The sequence below is a fragment of the Bos javanicus genome, chromosome 20 (assembly GCF_032452875.1).
Source record: "Bos javanicus breed banteng chromosome 20, ARS-OSU_banteng_1.0, whole genome shotgun sequence".
Lineage (NCBI taxonomy): Eukaryota > Metazoa > Chordata > Mammalia > Artiodactyla > Bovidae > Bos > Bos javanicus.
The window spans coordinates 35,368,292-35,386,679 of NC_083887.1; the positions used below are offsets into that span (position 1 = coordinate 35,368,292).

At 34.8% G+C, this 18,388-nt stretch overlaps 1 protein-coding gene across 9 annotated transcripts in view; it reads left to right on the forward strand.

Moving 5' to 3' along the window:
• RICTOR (RPTOR independent companion of MTOR complex 2) overlaps positions 1–18,388 on the forward strand; it is a 139,025-nt gene that overhangs the window by 108,122 nt on the left and 12,515 nt on the right. For 7 of the 9 annotated variants that reach the window (XM_061393670.1, XM_061393671.1, XM_061393674.1 and 4 more), the window contains 10 exons: positions 1,659–1,768; positions 2,208–2,295; positions 3,534–3,626; positions 4,188–4,294; positions 4,744–4,973; positions 6,715–7,723; positions 8,000–8,071; positions 11,385–11,562; positions 12,327–12,411; positions 13,115–13,348. In XM_061393670.1, coding sequence (XP_061249654.1) covers positions 1,659–1,768; positions 2,208–2,295; positions 3,534–3,626; positions 4,188–4,294; positions 4,744–4,973; positions 6,715–7,723; positions 8,000–8,071; positions 11,385–11,562; positions 12,327–12,411; positions 13,115–13,348 — 2,206 coding nt within the window. The remainder of the gene's footprint in view (positions 1–1,658; positions 1,769–2,207; positions 2,296–3,533; positions 3,627–4,187; positions 4,295–4,743; positions 4,974–6,714; positions 7,724–7,999; positions 8,072–11,384; positions 11,563–12,326; positions 12,412–13,114; positions 13,349–18,388) is intronic. The other 2 variants (XM_061393673.1, XM_061393672.1) reach the window with 2 other exon arrangements.

Below are 18,388 nucleotides of genomic sequence, written 5' to 3' on the forward strand. Positions count from 1 at the left end.
TAGCTTTGGGGAGGTCAGATTTCAAATGTTGATTTTTCTTTTTACTCAAGTCTTATGTTTGTAAATTCCTCAAAGACTTCACTCTGGAGATCTCTCATTTGTAGTTCCTTTGACCAGAGAAGTGGCTCCTCTGGTTGCTTACTTAGTACCTCCTAATATCTAGAGGTATACCCTCATTTGGGGTCTTGTCCCTCCCTGCCTCCTTGAGGCAGGATCCTCAAGATGATCCACATCAAAACCTCACTGCATTTCATCTTCACAAACCATACCCCTGACCTTTGCTAGTGTGTTCCACATGGTTGCCACTGGTCAAGAGACTAGCCAGACAGTACCACATGAATGTAACTATTCCTACATAAAGCTCAAAATACTTGCCTTAATTTGTATTTTTGTACTGAGATTTTCATGTCTAGAGGAAATTATGGCAGTGTTACAGCAGTAGTAATAATTTGGTTTGCTGATAATATAATTAAACTCTTACATTACTTTTGCACAGTAAAGAATCTAAAAGAAAAGCAGAAAAAGTAAGCTTTTAGAGTCTCTAAGTAGGGAGTTAAGGTAACTCATCAAACTGAAGTAGTATAACATGGTTTAAAATGAAAAATATCTCCCTGCCCCCTTACTCTGTCTTTTCTGAAGGTAATGTTTGTTAACATTCTGTATACATTTAAAGATGTTTTGTACATCTGTAAGTATATATTCTTCAATTAAAAATACAGATGAAGTCATTCACACCTGTAAATAGGACTGTATTTAATTTTTTTCTTTAGTAATATATGTGAGATATCTTTTCAGAGCTGTGCATTTAGAGCTATCTAATTCTCTTCAGTGGCTACATAGTAAATTATATGAATGTACCCTAATTTTTATCATCACTCTTGTATTTTGGGCACTTAGATTGTTTCCAACTTTTTAGTTTTGTAAACAGTATTTGCTTTATATTCTTGCATTCTTTGCTTACTTGTGCAAATATATTTGTTGAACAAATTTCTAAAGTATAATTGTTGAGTCAAAAAGTATATTAATTTAAAGTTTGGATAAGTACTGGCAAATTGCTTTTCAGAGGTTCTGTCAATTTCTTCTTAACAGTTTAAAGTGGAGATCTTTTGCAATGAAGATGGTAGTGTGATTGACTGTCTCAGTTTAAATAATTTGACTAGAAATTTTCCAGGTTTTAGTTGGAAATATTTTTTACATTTGACCTGATTTAAATCAGTGAAGAAAGAGATACTATTTTTCACCAAAAGGTGCTAAAATGATAGAACTCAGTTAATTTCCTTTTAAAATTCCTAGTGAATATCTTCAGGATTTAATATTAAGAAACTAGTTTTTTTTTTTTTAATGAGGAAAGGAATTCAAATAAGATGAAAAACAAAATTTTTAACTTAACTTGTATGGACCCCAAAATATTAATTGAAAATGGGGAAAAGAGTATAAACAGAAAGTTTATGGGTATGGATGTGGTAGAACATTTTTGCATTCATAATAGCTTGTTATATCCATGCTCTTCAAAAATTTCTCAAATTTCCTGAACAAAGAAAAAGATGTTCATTTTTCTTTTATTTGTGCTCCCAAGATTTGCTAGGTAACTAACATACTAGAGATTTAGTAAATGTTGTTATGGTAATATATATAATTTAAACAATATTATTTTCTAGGAATATAATTCAAAATACGTTGACTTGATTGAAGAACAGCTTAATGAAGCACTTACCACTTACCGGAAGCCAATTGATGGTGACAACTATGTTCGTCGGAGTAACCAAAGGTATAGTCCAGTTAATGGAATAGTTTATTGTTAGTCCTCAAACATAAAATTTAAAATCATGTTGTTATAAATTATTATTTTTTAAAGTTTTCTGAGTACTTGGATATTCTTACACTGACATAGGAAAAATCTTTTTAAAGCACAGCACTGAATGTTCAAAATTTCAGTGGCATTCATAACTTGCATTCCCTGACTTGTAGAGCATTTAGATTCCTTCATGTTCTAACCCTCGTCTGTCTTTCTAGTCTTAGGTCTCTTACCATTACTCTGAAACCAGCTAAACTATTATTTTTCTAGAAGAATTCTAATGCCTTTCCACCTCCGTATTTTTATTCATGCTGAGTGATTGTCTAATTGTTTATCTCATATTTTAAGTCATTTTATAAATTAGTATGTTTACAGTGGGCCAGTAGGTTTATCAATCATGTTTATCATACAGATTACAGCGTCCTCATGTCTACCTACCTGTACATCTTTATGGACAACTGGTACACCACAAAACAGGCTGTCATTTATTGGAAGTACAGGTAAAAACATAATTTGCTTATTTTAAATAGCTACAGTAATAGAAAAAAGTTAATATTACTAAAGTGTTATCTTTGCAGAAACTTCTCAACAGCCTTAAAGTCAGTGGTATAATTGCTTTTAAAGCTCCATCTTGTAACTGACTTTGGCATTCTGTGCTTGCAGTCCTTAGATACATAAACAGGCTTGCATACATTTCCCTGACTTAACGATCTTTTGCATATGTAATTTGTTATGTAGAATAAGTAACCCAGTCAAGGTCCAAGTTCTTTTCCTTTTAGTTTGTTGGGAAAGTTCATCTTCTTAGTAAAAAAAAAAACATGCTGAAAAACTGAATTTCTTCATTCCTCTCACTGGAAAATTAAACTGAACCTGAAACATATTCAGTTACCTTTGGTGTGTAACAAACTGAAATTATCAGCTGCTGTTTGTTAGTATCTAACTACTCTCATATACTTCATGAAATATTGGAGGCTTAGGCAACCAGCTGTTCTTTGAGTATAGCATACACATCAAATTTTGGCTGGGAGTATGTCTTGCTACTAGGTCTTTTCAGTAAGTATAACCGTTTTCTTATTTTAGGAATAGTTACAGAAGTATTTGTGTGTGTTTCTTAACAGTAGTAACCTAGATGTTCAGTTCCTTTTCATATCAGTGTTCCCACCTCAGGAGCAAAAGTTTTACATAAATACACTCCATAATTTCATGTATTTTTATATTATCCATGAAGATTATTGAGGTGTGTACCTTTATATTAATTTTTTTAAATTTGCTGAAAATTTAAATGATTTTCTCAATGTCATTACCTCCACAGTATGAGAAGATCTAGTTGCTAATTTATTATTTTCTGTCTAAAAGAAATAATGATAATTAATGGCTAACATTTTATAATACTAAGTGCCAAGTACTTTGTTAAACTTTCTATGTAATAATTCATTAAATCATTAAACTTTATGAAACAGAGGCTATTATTATCCCTGTTTTAGAGTTCAGGAAATCAAGGCATGGGGAGATAGAGTAACATGCTGAAAGCCACTTGCCTAATAAGGTCCCAGCTCTAGTATATGAGCTCAGAGCGCATATTCTAATGCTGCTTCTTAAGAAATTTGTATAAAATTATTTTAAGATTTTAAATATATAGAAATCACTAAATATAAACATTAAATAGATTTTAATATACAATAAGAAAATATGTTAAAAATGTATTGGTAATCATATGGCATTTTTTTTCCTTCTCCAGAATATTATTACAGAACTCTGTCACAATGTTCGTACACCAGATTTGGATAAATGGGAAGAAATTAAAAAACTGAAAGCATCTCTTTGGGCCTTGGTTTGTAATAAATACTTCTATGAGATCTAAATTTTTAGATTTTTACTCATTTTCCTATTGATATTAAATAAAAAATATTTTGTTTGGAATTTGTTCGGAATTTGTTCTTAGATTAGTATTCTAAAGCCAAGATTGTTTCTGCCCACTTAAATATTAGATAAACTATTGTTTTTCTTGATAAGACAAAAGTAAAGGGAAGTTGCTCAGTCGTGTCCGACTCTGCAACCCCATGGACTGTGGCCTACCAGGCTCCTCTGTCCATGGAATTTTCCAGGCAAGAGTACTAGTGTGGGTTGCCATTCCCTTCTCCAGGGGAATCTTCCTGACCCAGGGATTGAACTGGATCTCCTGCATTGCAGGCAGACGCTTTACCATCTGAGCCACCAGGGAAGCCCCTTGATAAAACAAATGGATCTTTAATTCCTGAAGTTCCTTATGTGAGGTTTTTTTTCCCACAGTTCTTACAGATGTGGTTAGATTTTTTGTGTTATAGGTAGCTTTTTAAATGTCTTAAGAGTTACTCTTGGAAATATATTTGACATGTGATTTCCTTTCTTTTAGGGAAATATTGGCTCATCTAATTGGGGTCTCAATTTGCTACAAGAAGAAAACGTGATTCCAGATATCCTGAAACTTGCAAAACAGTGTGAAGTTCTTTCAGTCAGAGGGTGTGTGATTTAACTCAGAAATCTCTATGTACTGTTCACATGTGGATGTGAGAAAATTAGTGTATGATTATAGTTTTTCAATTAAATTAAACATCTTATGGAGTTCCTTGTTTAATATTACTTTATTTTTTAACATTATAGTATTGACATTTACCTTGCAAGTAAACAGAGAGTTTAGCATGTGTCCAAATAGTCCAGTATTCCATTAGCCTAAATATTCTGAATTTATTCAGAAAAGCTAATGTATATGTATATATATGTTTTTATTTGATTATAATTCTTTGAAATTATTTCCTTGTAATAGTTTTATTAGGAAGATTTTCATGTCATTTTTAATAGCTTATTAAATAAAATGCAAATGTACATATAGCAAACTAGTATTTTATGGTTGCTTTCAGAAATCTCAGTTTGAAATTATAAATTGTCAATACTTCACTTTTTACTTACAGGACCTGTGTATATGTTCTTGGGCTCATAGCCAAAACCAAGCAAGGCTGTGATATTCTAAAATGTCACAATTGGGATGCTGTAAGGCACAGTCGTAAACATTTGTGGCCAGTGGTTCCAGACGATGTAGAACAACTCTGTAATGAACTCTCATCTGTCCCGAGCACCCTAAGTTTGAACTCGGAGTCAACAAGCTCTAGGCATAATAGTGAGAGTGAATCTGCACCGTCAAGTGAGTACTGACAGCGTCATGTGAAGGAGCCAGAGCTAACACTGCTAATATAAGATTTAAATGAATTTTACATTCTTAATTCACTTCTTTCTGAGATAATTTGGCAGTAATAGCTTCTTGGAGAGTGTGTATCTTTTCACAACAGGGAGTATAGCCATCAACTTACGTTGTTGTTTGCCTTTGCTTTCTAAATAGCTGTTGGAAACTCGTACTTACAGAGTTAAATAATAAATCATGTGCCAGAAGAACCATTCCCCCACCTTTTTTTTTCAATTTCTAATAAGTAAATGTTTGTTTACCTGCTGTCATCTTTTACCTAATTCTTTAGTTCATTTTTCATATATAGGGTTGTTGAGCTGGAATAGATTTATTAAGAGATACTATATTCACATACTCATTTTTAGAAGAAAAGCTAAAATTTTAAAATTAAATAGTGAAACTGCTAAAAGGGAGTATCAAAAATCAACTAAATGAAGTTTAAAAAATCAACTAAATGAAAAATGGATTGCAGTTTTAAGCCCTGTGTTAAATGGTGTTAGGTGCAAAAATTTAAGACACAGTTTTTTAAAAGAGGCTAGGGCACTGTTTATCAAACATATTTCACCAGGTCTGAGACATCCTAAATTATAATATGCACACCACTGTGTAAGAAAAAAAGATGCCTATTGCAAGATACATCCTGATTTTAGACATTTTAAGTGTGAAACATGTGCATCTTAAAATTGACATAATATGGAAAAACAGTGTAGTATGCAAGTTTAAGATTTTGTTTTGCCTTTGTTCAGAATATATTTGAAATCATTTCTGATTATTCAACAGAAAAATAAAATACAATCCCATAGATGTCATTAGTCACCTGGATTGAATCTTTTATTAGAGAGAGGCATTGAATTTCAGAGAAGGCAATGGCAACCCACTCCAGTACTCTTGCCTGGAAAATCCCATGGGCAGAGGAGCCTGGTATGCTGCTGTCTATGGGGTCGCTAAGAGTCGGACATGACTGAGCGACTTCACTTTCACTTTTCACTTCATGCATTGGAGAAGGAAATGGCAACCCACTCCAGTGTTCTTGCCTGGAGAATCCTAGGGATGGGGGAGCCTGGTGGGCTGCCGTCTATGGGGTCGCACAGAGTCAGACACGACTGAAGTGACTTAGCAGCAGCAGCAGCAGGCATTGAATTTAGATGAGTTTCTTAGTACCTAAGACAAAATGAGAAATAAATGCAATTCGTTTAAACGTGAACTTAAAATGTGGTGACTCAGTTCTAAGTATATGTTGTTCAAGATTGGACATTCATTTCTTATAAGATTGATTTCTCTTGCCTATTGTGATTGGAAGTATAAACAAACCACCAGGAACATGTACCAACTGAATAAACATCCATAGTCAAGTCTCCTTTCTGCCTTTAATTTTATCCTGAATATTTGGAGGTTTTAGAAACTTACTGGGATACAAAAGAAACTTCAGATAAGCTATGATATAATGAGTCCTGTAGGTTTTTTTTTTTTTTTGGAAATAACAGAAGATTTCATAATGACATAATTTTATATTTTATTCAAATACAAATTCTGAATCTCAAGGAAGCTCTGTTTATTTGGCTCAGCAGTCTTAACTCTTTATTTTTGAAAATAGTTTTTCCAGGTGACTATTAGACAAAAATTTCCTCAGCTATGTCACTTAAAGTTACCATAATTATTTGTCCTTTTTAATGTGCTTTTATTATCAATCCTTTGATCGTAGGTATGTTCATCATGGAGGATGACCGGTTTGGCAGCAGCTCTACCAGTACATTTTTCCTTGACATCAATGAAGATGCAGAGCCAGCATTTTATGATCGACCTGGACCTATAAAGGATAAAAATCCATTCCCTTTCTTTGCTTCTAGTAAACTTGTGAAGAATCGTATCTTAAATTCTCTTACTTTGCCTAATAAAAAACATCGTAGCAGCAGTGATCCAAAAGGAGGGAAACTGTCATCTGAAAATAAGACAAGCAACAGGCGGATCAGAACGCTTACAGAGCCCAGTGTTGACTTTAATCATAGTGATGATTTCACACCCATATCCACAGTACAGAAAACATTACAATTAGAAACTTCATTTGTTGGGAATAAGCACATTGAAGACACTGGTAGTACTCCAAGTATTGGAGACAATGACTTAAAATTCACCAAGAGTCTTGGTACAGAGAATCACAAAGAAAACACAAGCCGAGAGAGATTAGTTGTAGAAAGTTCATCGAGCTCACATATGAAGATACGTAGCCAGAGTTTTAATACAGATACTACAACAAGTGGCATAAGTTCAATGAGTTCAAGTCCTTCACGAGAGACAGTAGGTGTAGATGCTACGACTGTGGACACAGACTGTGGAAGTATGAGTACTGTGGTAAGTACTAAAACTGTTAAGACAAGCCACTATTTGACGCCACAGTCTAACCATCTCTCTCTCTCTAAATCAAGCTCAGTGTCCCTGGTGCCTCCAGGTTCTTCTCACACACTTCCTAGAAGAGCACAGTCCCTTAAAGCACCCTCTATTGCTACAATTAAAAGTCTAGCAGACTATAACTTTAGTTACACAAGTTCTAGAGATGCCTTTGGCTACGCTACCCTGAAAAGATTACAACAGCAAAGAATGCATCCATCCTTATCTCATTCTGAAGCTTTGGCATCCCCAGCAAAAGATGTGCTGTTTACTGATACCATCACCATGAAGGCCAACAGCTTTGAGTCCAGGTTAACACCAAGCAGGTGAGCAAATATACATTTTGAAATGAACATGGTTGAATTTTAACAGACTTAAATGTAAAGCGTTAGCCAAGTTTTACATCTACATAAGCCTCAGAACTAACCTACTGTTTACTGTAGTAGGCTATAAGCTCCTAGTTACCCGAATGTGATTTGAAATGGATTCTTGCAGCTGCGAGGGGGGAAAAGAAACTCCTTTAGGCCCTGGAAATAAACATACATGCTTTGCAAGGACACACAAGTCACAAGCTTTTTTTATTTATTTCTCGCTTCTGCAAGGATCAATTTTAAAAAGAAGCATGTCGGGGGAATCAGGAGCTTAAGACCTACAATAACAAACAACTTTTTCAGGTAGGTCAATTTAAGGCTCCAAAAGTTGACCTTTTTTTTTCTTGAAGATAATAAAATTTCATTACAAGTCTTTGCAGCTTAAGTTGTTTAGTCGCTAAGTCGTGTCCGACTCTTTTGCGACTCCATAGACTGGTAGCCCGCCAGTTTCCTCTCTCCTTGGGATTTCCCAGGCAGGAATACCAGAGTGGGTTGCCATTTCCTTCACCAGGGGATCTTCCTGACCGTGGGATCAAACCTGCATCTCCTGCATTCGCAAGCAGGTTCTTTACCACTCAGCCACAAAGGAAACCCTCAGTTTAAGTAGTTGTGATAATTAAAGTAGGAACCAAATGAACATTAAATGAATTACTTGATCCTCAGAATTCAGCATTGCAGTATGCCTGCGCTCAAGAACATTTGGGAGATTTCTGCCGTATCTAAAGATTATATCAAGCTGGTCAAAGTAGTAAATTTTATCCATAAAAGATTTTCATCACTAAATTTGATTTTTACAAAAATTTCTAAAAGCTAATTTTTTGTTGGGTCAAGTGCTTCTAAAAATTTTCTATAGTTTTTGATTATTCATTTACATTTATTAAATGGATGTATTTGCCAAGTAGTGAGCCTAGTTCCTAGCACAAATTAAGCACTCGATAAAAGTTAGCTATTATCATCATCATCATTATTATCACTATTATTATTTATAGTTATTTCTTTAATCCATTTGGCTCTTATGTAATCAAGTTGTTAAGAAGTTATGAAGGCATTTTCTTTCAGTAATGTTAACACATTTAGTAGAAGAGACTCCTTGCAGCAGATAGTAAATTATGTTCCCTTTGGTAGGATTTCATAAATTATGCAGTACTGTCTTATCTATCTGACAGCCTCAACCCTCTCAACAACTCACTAGTATAAATCTATGCAGTGACATTCACAAATTTTATTCAAAGGAGGTACCTCTGACCCACATATAAAATTTGTCGGTATTTATTCTAACAGGTTTGGATATCAGGTTTTCAGGCCTATAAAAGCAATAATTAAAAACTTTTACTGGTAAGGACACTGTGACAAGAAAGAACAGCTTTTGAAATTGGTAGCAAAGGAGGAAACTTTTATACTAAAGCAAAGTATTTGAAAACTCTAGACTATAACAGCTAGTAGCATTCAGCCAGGGGCAGTAATGTAGCACCCAAAATAAGTAGTAAGGATACCACCATCTTACAGCTCAGTACAATAAACAAAGCACTGTTAACTTTGGGCCACCCAGTTAGGATTATTCTACCCAGTTAGAATTATTCTATCTTATTGAAGCAGGTATTTCTATCTAAACTGATTACAGCACGGGTAAAAAGTGTCATTCCAAACTATTCATTAGAATAAACCAGACTATTTCCTAATCAGTCTGGGTTCTTAGGATCTTATTTCCTGTGTTCTCTGTTAGAATGATAGACGGGTATATGGAAGTTTTACTCGCGGAGTAAAATTCCAGCTTATTGGCATTATAAAGGATTACTATTTGTTTTTCATTTCTTGGGAGAGGGAAAAAATAAAAACAAGATAAAGCAGTTAAGAGAAACAAGAATAGCTGTACAAAGGAATGAATGCTGAACAGAAATCTTATATTCATCAAATCTTCCACTTCATCTTCAAACTGTATTTAGTATTTAACCAGGTTCCATGGAGGAAAAAATTGTCAATATTGGTCTTCCTTTCCCCACTTCTTTCTTTTGGTTAATTCAGAGAAAATGAAAATGATGGAAGATAACTACACATTTACTATAATAGTTTGGATCGAGGCTGAAAAGATTTTTTTCCTATAAAATTAGAAGGGTAGTCATTTTCGTACTGTGGTGTAATGATTAGTGTGAATCCAACAGTCTTAAAAACTGTGTCTTTCTGAGATGTTTCTTTGAGGCATAGCAGAAAAAAAACACTGAGTAGGAATCCTTAATCTTGAGATCTAATCCCAGCACTGAGTGAAGGAACTTGGAAAAAGTTCCATAATTATGCTGTAATGTCTCATCTCCTTGGAATTCAAAAGCTTTGCAAGCCTCATCAATCCAGAACAAAGGCAGACAAGCCTCTCAATTGTTTACTGTTGTAAATCTATATAGTAAAATTCATGATTTTTGAAATATGTAGGCCTCAATTGCTTGAAGGCAATTGGAATAGATCAGTGGTTTTAAGCATTTTTTTAAGCATTAACTTTTTAAGTAGAGAAACCCTTTCTACATAAAAACATTTCTGTGGAAACCCAATGTGAAGAATATGTAAAAATGGAGCTACTCTGATTGAAATAGGTATTGTGGAGGCAAGTATAACAATAATTTCTTCCCCTTCAGTCCAGTAGTCTTTGAAGAATTCTCTGGAATTAGAAAGATATAAAAGTACAAATTAAAAACTACTGACCTATTTTATAAAATTTGTAAATTTCAATTCTGAGTGATTTTTAGGTGGAAATTAGAAATTAGGAGTGATTTTTCCTATGTTACTTTTATTAGCTATTTATAAAACATTTATTTTGTACGCTTTTCAAAATAATTCTTTATTAGGCTACATTTTTACATTTTAAATGATTTGAGTTTTCAAATAGCAGTATACATATACTGTAGAACCTTGAGTACTACCTTGTATATACAAAGCAGGCATATAATAAATATTTTAGTATGTCTGTTACATAAATAAAAATCTGTATAAGGAAGGTATATCTTATGGAAATGTTAGTATTCCATGTCATGGAATCACTGGTAAGGAATGTATTGAGGAAACATCAGTGCTTCATATAAACTATCTTTTGTACTATTTATATATGATATCATTTTTACTATTTTGTGTCTGTCTGCTATGTTAGAAAATCTTATGTTGATAAAGTAATTACTATACAAAAGAATAAGTGATTAAGCTTATTTTAATAAAAGTAGTATTAAATAGCATTAGTAGACGTGCCCTTACTTGTATGATAGCAAATCTAGCAGTCTGAAGTGACTGTGAAGTTAATATTTGGATAACACCTCTTTTCTGAGGTCAGTTTTGTTTTTATTTTTACTTCTAGATGTTGAAAGTTACCTTAATTGCTCACCTTTTCACTTTTACCTGAGAGACCATAACAGTTGTTTTTGGTCAACAGTCAACATTACTAATGAACTTTTATATATCAGTTTATAAGAGATAAATATTTTCAGGTGTTCATATGTTCTCAGTACATAAGATGGCACTGTTTAGTACTTGACGCGCTTTCTCTCCTTTTTGAAGATACGAAAGAAAACGGACCACAGTTATTTATCTGATTGCTATAGCAAATCAATAAACTAATGTTTTTTTAATGATATTCTAGGTTCATGAAAGCTTTAAGTTATGCTTCGCTAGATAAAGAAGATTTATTAAGTCCTATTAACCAAAATACGCTGCAGCGCTCCTCCTCCGTGAGGTCCATGGTGTCCAGTGCGACATACGGTAGCTCAGATGACTATATTGGTCTTGCTCTTCCAGTAGATATCAATGATATATTCCAGGTATCATAAATTCTTTTGGTTTCTTTTGAATTAGTTTACTGTTCTTTTCATATTAATTGCTTACTAGAAATTATAATTTAGAGTGAATACTAATTTTAGGGAAGGTGATATTCTTAGGCAGTTTTATTTAAAGAAATTGTACCGTGAGAATTATTCCACCTTTCTCAACTATTCTGTACTCTTTTTAGCACCTCTAAGTCCCCAAAACATTATCCTTTTTCTCTTCTCATACTAAATCAGCATCTTGTTTGATTTCTTTATCTGTATATTCTCTATAAAAATTTTAAGTCCTAATCTTGCTTTTTAGTCACATTTGACTTATTTGTTTAAATTGATATACAAGTGACATATAACATTGTTTAAGTTTGAAATGTACAGTATAACCCTTGTTTTATTTAATCCTTTGATTCTGCTTATCTCATACATGGCAGTCACATACTGTGGTAATCCCACAAAATACTCAACAATCTAGATGGTAGATAGAATTAAGAATACACATTTGTCTAGAAGACCAAAAACACTTTAGATAAATTCTAAAATAATTATTTTAATATCCATATAAGTAACTAAGGCTAGATAAGGACCTTAACCGTTTTATGTTATTTTGTCAAGTTTTGGTAATATAATTTCCTTCAGTATCTTTTCATTATAGGTTCATGTGCTCTAGTAATTCCATTTAAATTATATTTCATTTAATATTGCTAATATTCATAAAATGAATTTCTTTTTATAATAGTACTTACTGTGACTTATATCTATTTCAGGTAAAGGATATTCCTTATTTTCAAACAAAAAACATACCTCCACATGATGATCGAGGTGCAAGAGTATTTGCCCATGATGTTGGAGGTAATGCGTGGTTTTTGTTCTCTTTATATTAAAAAGAAAATTCTTATCAGTAGGATGACACTAAAAATTCACATATACTTAATTTTGGGCAACAAAATAGTTAAGTCAATTTAAAATTAAACCATAACTTTTTTGCGGGGGAACTAAGTACCTAGCCTCTCAAGAAGACAAAAACCAGATCAGTTGTTTCTGTTTTAAACATATAAAAAAAAAATTTAGCACTTACTTTTTTTGGAGACAGGAGACAGAAAAAAACTGTATACATTACATTATCTTTCTTTGCTATGAGCTGTAGTATTCTAATTAGTATATGCATATCAGCCACAGCTTTAAAGCTTTATAATCTTGATTTTTTTCTTTATAAGGACCTCTTTAGACCCAGAATTATTTACTTTTTCTTTATGCAAATATTGAGAAGAATTGAAATGATACCTAATTGTATAGTTTTAATTTTTTATTTTGCATTTAAAACCTCATGTTAAAGTAAGATAAATATATCTGCTGATATTAATTATTTTCCTAATTTAAAGCAAATTATCCTGTTTTTCTCCCCAATTAAGGTTAGATTTTGAGTCATAAAAGGTGTTCTGATTTTCTTCTCTAATTTCCCTTCTTTAAAATTTCACATAGTTTAATGCATTTTGAAAGAAGTGTCATTGATGCCGTCTTCCTCAGATTATCTTTTATATTTACTCACACACAGGTCTTCCATCTGGAACTGGAGGTCTTGTAAAAAACTCTTTTCACTTGCTACGACAGCAGATGAGTCTTACGGAAATAATGAATTCAATCCATTCAGATGCTTCTCTGTTTTTAGAAAGTACAGAAGACACTGGACTACAGGAACATACAGATGATAACTGCCTTTATTGTGTCTGTATTGAAATTCTGGGTTTCCAGCCCAGTAACCAACTGAGTGCAATATGTAGTCATTCAGGTGAGTGATTATGTCTGCCTGGATGAATCCACCTGAATTTGAATCTGCTTCAGTCACAAGACATCTCCCAGCCCTACTGATCATCCTTCTTTCTCCATCTCATTACCTCAGCTTCAGTGCAGTCCCTCAGCATCTGCCTGTGGAGTGTTAGTGTTTGTCTCCAATTTTGTTCCCTTGCAATTCACCTTTCATACTGTTGCCTTGGATTAGTCTGTTGACAGTTCTTTATTGACTTTTCATGTCTAGCACACAAGACTCCATCTGATCCGTCAGTTTTTATCACCATTCTCCTGTCTTGTAATTGACATGCCATTACTGACTTATTTGGTGTTCTTGAGCAGACTGCTCTTTCTCATAATTCTAGGCTTGAAAAGTGTGTTTTCCATGCTGTTCCCTCTTGCACCTTCCCCTCCTCACACACCATGCAAGCTCACACACAGCCATGTAGAGCCCATTTGGCAAGCCCACCTCATCCTCAGAGACGGGCATGTTTCATCTTCACAGCTTTGTCTGACCCTCTTAGATACTGACACTTTTTCCTCTTTACTTTTATTGCCCTTTGTACATAGATCTCTTGTGTTAATTATTGTTGGTTATTTTTTTCCATTCCATTCAGTAAGGTGCTTCAGGATATAGTCTGTCATGCCCTTTCATTTTTATTTTCTAATACCTAGCTGCATACTGCTTTATATACTAGGCACTCAGTATGTTTTTGTTGAGGTAGAAAGTGAATCAGATCCAGATTCAGCTTTTTTATATGATATGTATGTTTAAAATATAACTATAGATACCTTTTCTTGGTGAATATCACTTCGCCACCCTCAGAAAAACCTAGTGATAACCAGAATTCTCTGGGTCATTCATCTACACTTCTCCATGGTATTCTGATTAAGAGCTTCCCAACTGATGGATTTTGGCACACTGATAATATAGGTTATGGATGTGCTGAGAGAGTAATCCTCTCCCAGTAGGGCCTGGGTTTGACAAACTCTTGGACAAGGCACTTCCCGCTATGAACAGGGACTCAGCCTGCTATATTATTTTAATTTTCTGTTGAGTGAAAGGTTTGGTCAGTTTTGTTCTGATGTATTGTACACAGAAAAGAAGATGCTACTAAGTCATTTGTCTATACATTGTTTATGATGTTTTAGTTCTTGTAAGTTCTGTTTATTGACTCATTCAGCAAATACTTAGGAAGCACTTACTGTGGAGTTCTGCTATACTCTTTTCTCTTTATCAAACAGGAAATAGGGAAGCCAGCCCTCTAATTACCCAGTCACAAGACAGTCCAGCAAATTCATTTGTGATCTGTTGCTGAGCTAGTTGGGCTTCCCTGGTGGCTCAGACAGTAAAGAGTCTGCCTGCAGCATGGGAAACCCAAGTTCGATCCCTGGGTCGGGAAGATCCCCTGAAGAAGGAAATGCCAACCCACTCCAGTATAGTAATCAGGTTGAGACGCATCAAGTTTGGGACTTGTGGAAGAATTGCTGCCATCAATGAGGCTCTCACCTTGGCACAGCCATTAGAACCCCTTGACTTGTTATTCAAGTGATATGAAGTGGGGAGGAGAATAACTCTTAATTGGGAAATGATTACAATTTACTACTGATATCCTCTCAGAGGTGTGAAAGGAGGCAGGCTAGTTGTTAAAAAGACACTGAACGTCTCCTCATTCATGCATTCAACTTAATATTTATTATGTCACTCTGGGGATCAGGCATTGAACTAGATGCTAAGAAGACAGTTGTGAGAGGAAAAAATAAAAAGACACTATTCTTATATTGTATATCCAGTGGAGAAGGAAATGGATTGATCAACCACTCAATCAGTCAATACACAAATATAACAACCACATTTGCAACAAGTGCCATCAAGGGTAGGTACCAAGTATTAAGTTTTCCGTCAGTCATATCTAACTCTTTGTGATGCTATGGACTATAGCCCACTAGGCTCCTCCTCTGTCCATGGGATTTCCCAGGCCAAAATACTGGTAGCCATTCCCTTCTCCAGGGGATCTTCCCAACTCAAGGATCGAACCCAGTTTTCCCACATTTCAGGCAGATTCTTTCCTGTCTGAGCCACCATTACTTGCTGCCTGGTATTAGCAAAGGAATAGAACCAAGTGAGCTTCCCTGGTGGCTCAGTGGTTAAGAATCTGATTGCAATGCAGGAGACCTCCTGCAATACAGGAGATGCAGATTCAGTCCCTGGATTGGAAAGATTCCCTGGAGAAGGAAATGACAAACCCACTCCAGTATTCTTGCCTGGGAAATCCCATGGACAGAGGAGCCTGATGGGCAGTAGTCTGTGGGATCGCAGAAAGAGTGGGACATGACTTGGCAACTAAACAACAAACATCATCAAATAAGCGATCAAAGAAGACTTCTGAAGAATTGCTGTTGAGCTGTGGTTGAAAGAATGAATAGAACCTAACTGAGTGAAGACTGGCGTATAGAGAATTTTAAGAGAGAGGAAGGAACATGAGCAAAAGTCTTCTCTGATGGGTGCAAGCATGGGACACCCATGGGAATGGAGCCCAGAAAGTGAAGGGAGAGGAAATACAGGATCAGCCTAGAAAGATAGGTAGAGACCAGGTCCTGCATAGCCCTTTCTACCCAAAGTGGTCAGTGAACCAGCAGCATCAGCATCACCTGAGCACTTGTTAGAAATGTCATCTCAAACTCTGCCCCACACAGAATCAGAATCCGCATTTTAACAAGATGCCCAGGTTATTCATGTATACATTAATGTTTGAGAAGCACTGCTATTGGCCAAATGAATGAATTTATGTATCAGGAGGGAGATATCTTTATTATCCATGCATGCTCATTTATGTCCAAGTCTTGGTGATCCCATGGACTGTAGCTCCCAGACTCCTCTGTCCATGGAATTTTCCTGGCAAGAATACTGCAGTGGATTGCTATTTCATCCTCCAGGAGTTCTTTTCAACCCAAGGATCAAACCTGTATCTCCTCCATTGGCAGGCAGTTTCTTTACCACTGAGCCACCTGGGAAGCCCTATTATCCGTGGCAGATAACTAAAAAATAGTTCTCTACTTTTTTTTAATTGAAGTATAGGTAATTTACAATGTTGTGTTACTTTCAAGTGTACAGCAAAGTGATTCAGTTTTACATGTGTGTATGGGTGTCTTCTCTTTCAGATGCTTTTCCATTGTAGGTTATTACAAGATACTGAATATAGTTCCTTCTGCTATACAGTAGACCTTTGTTGTTTACCCATTTTATGTGTAGTAGTGTATATATATTAATCTGAAACTCCTAATTTGTCTCCGCCCATCCCCTTTGGTAACCATAAGCTTGTTTTTTATGTCCGTGAACCTATTTCTGTTTTGTAAATCAGTCCATTTGTATCATTTTTAGATTCCACATATAAGTGATATCACATATTTGTCTTTCTCTTCTGACTTAATTTGATAATCTTTAGGTCCATCCATGTTACTGAAAATGGCATTATCTCATTCTTGTTCACTGCTGAGTAATATTCTAACTTCTTTATCCATTTGTCTGTTGATGGACACTTAGGTTGCTTCCATGTCTTGGCTGTTGTGAATAGTGCTGCTGTGAACATTGGGGTGCATGTGTTTTTTTGAATTAGGGTTTTCTCTGGGTATATGCCGGGAGTGGGATTGCAGGATCGTATGGTGACTCTTTAGTTTTTTAAGGAACCTCCATACCATTCCCCATAATGGCTGCGCCAATTTATATTCTCACCAACAGTATAAGAGGTTTCATTTTTCCTCTATACCTTTTCCAATATTTACTATTTGTAGACTTTTTAATGGTAACCATTCTGACTGGTATAAGATGGTACCTCATTGTCGTTTTAATTTGCATTTCTCTAATAGTTAGTGGTATTGAGCGTCTTTTTATTTGCTTATTGGCCTTTTCATGGTCATCTCTATGCCTTCTTTGGAAAAATGTCTGTTTAGGTTTTCTGCCCACTTTTTGATTGGGTTTTTTTTTTTTTTTTTTTTGAGCTATATGAGCTATTTGTATATTTTGGAAATGAATTCCTTGTCAGAAACATTGTTTGCAAATATTTTTACCCAGTCTGTAAGTTGTCTTTTTGCTTTGTTTTATGTGTGGCGTTTTTTTTTTTTTTTTTGCGGGGGGAGCAGGGGGGTTGCTGTACAAAAGCTTTTAAATTTATTTTGGTTATTTTTGTTTCCAGTTCAGTTACTCTGGGAGACAGATCCAAAAAAACATTGCTGCAGTTTATGTCAAACAGTGTTGTACCTGTGATTTCCTCTAGAAGTTTAGGTCTCTAATGCATTTTGTGTTTATTTTTGTATGTGGTGCTAGAAAACGTTCTAATGTTTCGTTTGAACATTTCATGCTTTTACATGTAGCTGTGCAGTTGTACCAGCACTACTTTTTGAAAAGACTTTTACCCAGTGTATATTCTTGCTTCCTTTCTCTTAGATTAATTGACCATATGTTCATGGGTTTATTCCTAGGCTGTCTGTTCTCTTTCCTTTATCTATATGTTATATGTCTGTTTTTGTGCCATTACCACACTGTTTGGATTACTGTAGTTTGCAGTAGTCTGAAGTTGTCCCTCTGCTGTGTAATGATAATTTTAAAGAGACATCAGGACTTGAACATAAGACTTTTCACTTTTTAAAACTTTCAATCTGGTGGTAATGTTGGTAGTGGCAGTTGTTCAAAAAATGTTAAAGCTCAGAGGAAAGGTGATTAGGATATTTCCTAATACTATATTCTGTGTCTACCACCTTCTCAGATGTTTATGCAATGTCTTGTTGAGTATGCAAGGCAAAATGTTGGCGGCATTATATGTTTCTTTGGGGTGCACTTTATGTATACCACTGCATTTGCCATATTGTAGCTAACCAACTAAAAGTGGGTTAGACTGATGTTTTAGACTAGTCTATCTTGAAAGAGAACACTGGAAAAAAACCAGCAGACTATAAAGGATAATAGCAAGGAGATTGGTTTGAATTGTCTGAGTTATTAAACTGACAGATTTGTGAGGAGTGGGTAGAGATTACATTGAGTAAA